The 7,114-nt window shown below is 42.3% G+C and overlaps 1 protein-coding gene across 2 annotated transcripts in view; it reads left to right on the plus strand.

The window, feature by feature from the left end:
- The window catches only part of jakmip3 (Janus kinase and microtubule interacting protein 3), a gene marked incomplete at its 5' end in the record, with an annotated part of 43,480 nt that extends 42,850 nt beyond the window's left edge, over nucleotides 1-630 (plus strand). For both annotated transcript variants that reach the window (XM_080834270.1, XM_080834271.1), the window contains one exon: nucleotides 310-630. In XM_080834270.1, the coding sequence (XP_080690396.1) occupies nucleotides 310-360 (51 nt within the window). In that variant the 3' untranslated portion in view covers nucleotides 361-630. The remainder of the gene's footprint in view (nucleotides 1-309) is intronic.
- Between the last annotated feature and the right edge of the window lie 6,484 nt (nucleotides 631-7,114).

The following is a 7,114-nucleotide window of genomic DNA, read 5'->3' on the forward strand; positions in this document are numbered from 1 at the left end:
TGCTCTGTGTAACCCACTGTCTGAGGCTGAGTGAAAATCAAGTTGAAATTTACAAAACCCTCGCCAAGAGTCTCATGTACCCGTCATGTTAAACCAGCAACCCTCTGAACCATGACAGTCTGTCTCGGGTGATGGCTGGTGTGTTAGTCACTGTACCTCTCTTCATTGTCAGAGGATGTAAATACACTTTTAGAGTTTGTCAACTGATTTCCCTCTTTACTTCTGTCTGACTTAAACAACTCTTTCCTCTCTTTCTTCTCCCTTCCTCCTTACTTCCTCTTTTCTTTTCATTTCTGGCTCCATCTTCAGTTTTTATTTTTATTTTTGTTCTTCTCTTTAGCCTTCATTCTTTGGTCGTAGTTTCTCCGGCCAGCCAGATCAGGTGGGTGTGCAGAACTAACCTTTCAGGTCTTTTTTTGGAGTTTACTAACATTTCAGCTGATACCCTTTCTCACCAAAACAATGCACAATTATTAATGGTTGTGTCAGCCATACTAATGGATGTCAGCCATTTCGTCAAAGCCAAACAAACACAACCTCTCCCTTCAGTGTTCTCCCCAGAGCCACTACCCCACAAGTACTGTGCTGCATTGCCGTGACATGATTGACAGGCAGATCATTGTGCTTATTGGCCGGGAGGCCTTAGGAGGTCATTCATTTGTTCTCCTCCTGTAGTATGCCTTATTACAGAGCCAGAGGCAGTCAAAGAGACAACAGTGTTTCCAGTAAACAATGTACCACTTTTACTTCCATGTACATGTGGGCTTAGTTTTTTACAAAATACACAAATGGCTGTCCCTACCTTTTACTGCCAGATGTTGCCAAGGTTATGAAGACAGATTGTAACGTGAGTGCAAAGATCTTCTAAATAGGCCATGAATAAGGCCATCATGAATGACTGTTCTGGTTATGTTACGCCAGTGAACCATGACCAAGTCTCTTTCTTGTCATCTGCAGGGATTCAGGCTATTTTGTCTAACTGGTGTGTCTGATGTAAGAGCCACAGCTGGTTGACCCTGATGTGGAGTATGATGTTATAGACTGTTGGACTGAGACACAAACAGATACTGAGGACATGATACTGGTTTCACAGAGAACTACAACTACTGAACTATGGTGCTCATTAAGGGACAAAACAGGAGGCCCCTTTTTTAACTGGGAAGAGCTTTGGACGGCGTGTCACATTTGGTGCATGTGGAATTTAAGGACTCTTAAATTGAAGCACTCCCTCTCTCTTTCCCTGCTAAGCAGGCAGTGCTGGTGGCTGCTTCCCTGTGGAAGCCTGAGAAATTGATGTGTTACCATGGCAACCCTGCCCCCACTGTTTACAAGAGGGCCCTGTGACAGGAGCAGCGCACCTCACCGCTGCCAATCTCTGAGGAGCTCGCTGCCACCAGCTCTTCTACTGCAACTATGTAAACTCGAAAGCCAAACCGTGGAACTGAACCTGTCCTTGTTTTCTAAAAAGATTTAATTTCTCAAAGGAGAAGCTGAAAATCTGAAAAGACAGTGTTTTTGTGTTTTTTTTTCTTCTGGTTGTTCTTTTCTCTAGTTTTTTAAATATATGTATCCCTTTTCTCTCACTGGTTGGAGGGAATGAAAGTAAAAGCTCCTTTGATCTTTTCCACAGTGTGTCCGCAGGTCTGTTTACCTCAGTTACCCGGTGCTGGTCAGACCCTGGTGAGAGATGGGTGAAAGGTGTGCACAGTTGGGGGTGGTGGTGTGGGGCTGTGTGTGTGTGTGGGTTCTACTGGTAGTCAGCTTCTCTGAAGATGCAGCTCCAACCTCAGGCTGTTAGGCTGTTACATCCTCCTCAGGCTACAGACTGTGGAGGATCCATTCATCTGCACTGGTGTTTGTCACACAGCCTTTCTGGAAACATCAGCAGAACTATTCCACAGAACACACAGCATGCTTTAACAGAGGACCTTAGAGAGCTCTGGTGCTTGCCAGATTAAATGGTAAGGGGAATTACACATTCACATATACATATAGCCTACCATGTACACATTTTTTTTTTTAGATTTTGTGAATATATTTTTCAAAACAATTATTATATGTATTGTCAGATGCACTAGTTGATTCCCTCTGATGACAACATTATTCATGCTGTGTTATCTTTATATTTATGTTAAGTTGTATAACTTGCTATTTCAGTATATATTGAGAAAGGTAATGTGCACCCACGTGTTTAATATATTAATAATAACAAGATATACCTTGGACTTGTACCTATGGACTGTCATCTATGCCAGGTACTGTCACCCTGAGCTGTAACTTAAATGAGTCCATGATGAGACAGCAATGTCTGACCTCCGCAGTTACACGTATTCAGACAGTAGGGGGCACTAAATCTCAAGACAGTAGGAAAGAGCCACAAAGGACATTTCTCCTGTAATCTCCCAGATTTTCTAATATTTGAACCATAGCTGTGCTGAGAAGCCCCAGATAACATCTTCACACAAGGGAAGGCAGAACAATGTTCATATAATAGGATGTATTGTCAATCCTATGTCATATTAACACATTTCAGCAGAAATGGAACATCTGTGTTCACTCTCTGAGGCCTGCAGGGTCCACCCCCAGCAACCGCAGGACTCTCCCTGTCCATGTCAGCAGGTTAGTGCTCTCCTTACCTCATCAACTGAGGGAAAATGGGAACAGATTGTGTATGTTGTATTAAACACACTTGAGGTATAATGATATCCATGTTACTTGTATCATTGTGTGTGTGGATGAAGAGATTTAATGAGCATGAAAGCTGGATCTGGATCTGTATCTCAGCTGTAGGTAGACCAGTGTGAATGTCCCAAAGAGAGTTCCAAGGACCCAAGGACTCTCTTTGTCTCTTTGTCCCCTCTTCTCTCTCCTCCCTTTATTTCACTTTCCATTTCATTATATATCTATCTGCATATTTATATTTGTATTATTTTTATTGAACTTAATACTCTAATACTTTAATTAATGTATTTGGGTTTTTGTTTATTTGTTTTGTTTTTATTTATTCATGTGTTAGACTTTTTTACATATCTTTATGCTGTTTGCCAAATTAAGTCCCCAACCCTTGCCTGAGCAAAAGCATATGGCTGTCAGTGAAAGCCTCTGCTCAGTGAAATATAGGTCTGCACCAGGGGGCATTCTTCAGCACTTCCACACGTCTCCTACAATGGGCCCCTGCAGCGAGGCAGAGTCTTCTGCAAATCTGAGACAGCAAAACCACACAGCTCTTAAATCTGGGGCTTTGTATAGAGCCAAACTCATCCAGGAAAAGGTTGTTGGCTGTCAAAGGCTCAGGACTGCTGTAGAACTCCAGACTGTAGGCGCAGTAGCAGGTGGGATGAATAACATATGGTTCCAAAATAGTGTTATTAAATTAAAATAAGAATAATCCATTAAATGGTTAAATACTTCTAATTATTTTATATTAAATTGTTAAATACCTCACAACCATATATTTTTTCCAGCATTTTTCATCATGAAGATCTCACATCAAAATGTACTTAATTTTAATGTTTCCCAGCGGCATGTGGCATCAATGTGTGTCAGATGGCTTGATAATATGGCTTGATAATATGCAACCATACCAGAGAAAATTGTGTCACAAGAGGAAATTGCTGAATTCCTTTGGATTAGCTTCTTGATTGGACACAACTATCTCACAATCGGCTGTATTTCTTAGTTATTAATACTTTGATGAATATGATCAAATATTTCATTCTAATGATGTTAGAGCATCATCACTTTGCCAGTGCGCGCACACACACACACACACACACACACACACACACACACACACACACACACACACACACACACACACACACACACACACAGACACACACACACACACACACACACACACACACACACACACACACACACACACACACACACACACACACACACACGCTCACACACAGACACACAAATACACATACGCTCACACACACACACACACACACACACACACACACACACACACACACACACACACACTCACACAAATACACACACAAACACACACTAAAATGCAAAGCAGTAACTGCATATTGGCGTTTAATGTGCATTCAGCACAAATGAGTAAACTTCAATCAGTGCAGCTCATTACAGCTTCCTTACCAGCCACACTGTCTGTCAATCCATGTTTACAGACACTCACACTACAAAGACCCCCCTTATGGAACATTTAGCCAGAATTACAATACAAAGGGGTCTGTACTGGTGTCAATGAGCTGAGACAGATTCATAGCACAGCTAAACATGCTTTATGTCTTCTGACTCCCTGCTGTGTGCCAGCCAGTCCCAGGAGGTTTCGCTGAGCTTGTGTATGTGTGCAACATGTGCACACTTGCTTTATGCCTGAGCATTACGTTTCACACTGTATTGCACACATTACTAAACATGACACCTTAACAGTCTTTCTGTTTCGTACACAGTAAACATGACACGTTGATTGAGAGAGGACTGTCCTTTCTTTATGTCTTACATTTAAAAGCATGTATGTATTTGGAATGCTGAAGGGTTTTTTAATGGTCCAGGCATTATCCTTGTTGAGTTATGTGTTATCCTTGTGGGTGAGTAAATCCTTATTTGTCCAGGCTGTTAAGCTGAGTTTATCACAGTCTGCTGCGGTTCAATCGCAGGGATGGCTGTGAGTTTGTTTTGAATAGTCTGCCCTCCTGGGATGATCTCTCCCCTGGGGGCGGAGGCCATATGGTGCCTAAGCACCCTCCTCTCTGGACTCCTGTGGCCTCGTCCAGATGGGCTCTCTAACAGAGATGCCCACCATGGTGTTGCCCTGCACCTGCACACAGTTCTGGGCATGGAGCGTCCTCTCATGGTGTACCTGGGCAACCTGAGCTCTGTCTTTAGCTGACCGTGGGGGCTTAATGAGGGACTGTCCCTTTAGTCAGCACTGGGAGTGCCATGTGTGTGAGATACAGCAAAATACTTTCTTTTTCAGCTCAGAATTACAATAAATAATGGGCTCAACCTACCAGAATAGATTTAGCCCGTAACATAGATACTGTTCTAAGACTTGCTCTGCACTGACATGATATGGTCACTATAGACTCTATTTGATCTGTCCTCTCTCTGTGGATGTGTAGTCTTTCCCTTTTTTTCCCTGTTGTAACCCTCTGCCTCTGTCTCTCCTGTCCTGTCCTGTTCCAGGCTTCTTCACCGTGGGGTTCTCAGACAGCCAGGTGTTCTGCCCTGTCCTGTTCCAGGCTCCTCCATCGTGGTGTTCTCAGACAGCCAGGTTGTCTGTCCCTCTCAGCACGTACTTCCTCTCTGCACCCTCTGCACCACCTCTTCTCACGTCACTCAATGATGACTCACCCCATCCACCCGCCTCCTTAGGCATATTTACCTGTCCTGACAGCGCTCAGCACAGCGTCTCAAACACACAGCTGGCACACTCGCTACCAGGACTGCTTCTGATGTACCATACCTGAACATGTCTAAGTCCATTCGGAAGTGGGAATCAGTCAAGATGTGAACATTTATGATCTGTGTTTTTGTTATGTTTTGCCCTGAACTTCAGCGATGTCCATGTGTTTGTTCTATTCAGACACATATCTGTATATGCCTTAATTTCAATGATTTTCTTTTAAATGAGCCTTATAATTATTAGGAATATGTTTTTTAACTGTCCACCACATTTATTTTACATTAAAATAAAGCAACTGGATTTGCTCTATGAGGGTTTACTGTGAAGCGAAAGGAATAAACCTGTGTGTGCGTGTGTGCATGTGTGTGTGTATGTAAGGATGGTGGCACTGTGTCCACGCCAGCTTGCTCCCTGACCGGTAGGATGCCACATTAGGAGCAGCCAAGCATAACTGGCGTATGATTTAACCCAATCACTATTCATTATGTGTCTTGTAACAACCATAAAGATAGCATACAAAGCATCAAAGTTTACAAACATCTGCTGGCCTGTTACGTGTGTGTGTGTGTGTGTGTGTGTGTGTGTGTGTGTGTGTGTGTGTGTGTGTGTGTGTGTGTGTGTGTCAAGCTGGGTGACAGGAGATGACTAACATGTGACAACTTAACACTCACTGATTACTGGTACTGATTAGCCGTAAGCCATATAAAGACAGCAAAGGTTTACCAGACAACACTTTTTTCTAGCATCATCTACTCAACAGCACACTGCTTATCATTCAATTTATTTTGTTCAGTGATGCCACATTATAGGGTTTCCGTGACAGTAATTACGATTTTCTTTATTTGTTTTGCAAAGTATTTTTACCAATGTTTACCTTGTTTACTCCTGTGATCAGTGATCAGTTCACTCTGTGAACAGTCTGGCTGTTCCTGAACCCCTTTATTCCTATACTATTATTATTTCTTTGGTTAATTGAGAAATATGCAAATATGCTAAATAGAACCTCACTTGGATTACACAACACCTTAGCATAGTTTCATATACCAGGTGGAAGAGAATACACAATCAACTGAGATGACTCCTCAGACACCAGACTGCAGTACTCCTTTGGAAGTACAATGTCACCTCTCTTCCTGTGTTGCGCATTTGTGTGGAAGGCATCATTTTAGAGCCTAGAACCTAGAAAACAACCTAGACAACCTTCAAACTGCATAATTGTATGACAATAAATTGGTGTGGTAGAATATTGCTTCACATATTGGAAATACAAATGTTGCATATATTTTGGTTAACCATTCCCTACCTTCTGTTTTTTTTAAGTATATATCACTAAGGGGAGAAAATATCCCCTCCCATCTTTAATAAAACACCTTGTGCCTTTGACTCTAGAGGTTTGTGGTGCAAAACTAAGGAAATATTTCACTGTTAAGCTTTCTCCAGGGTAGTGAGTGAATCCTACTAGTGCGCGCAGACTAACTGAAACTGATATGATGTGCTCATTCATGGAAGCATGAACATCATCCTGCTTCGGGCAAAGTTCAGTTCTTCCAGTGCCGTTTCATGTGTGACCTGAATTTCTCACAAGTTAACACACAAGTCGCTGCAGGGCTTTCTGGGCTATTCCATTTGTTTTTGTTATCATTACTTGGGTACTCAAGATTCAGGATAGAAGTGAAGGAGTTAACTGCAGGAGTAGTGAGGGCTGTTAAAATCCCTTTTCTT

This window comes from Sprattus sprattus (genome assembly GCF_963457725.1).
Source record: "Sprattus sprattus genome assembly, chromosome: 3".
NCBI classification, from domain to species: domain Eukaryota; kingdom Metazoa; phylum Chordata; class Actinopteri; order Clupeiformes; family Clupeidae; genus Sprattus; species Sprattus sprattus.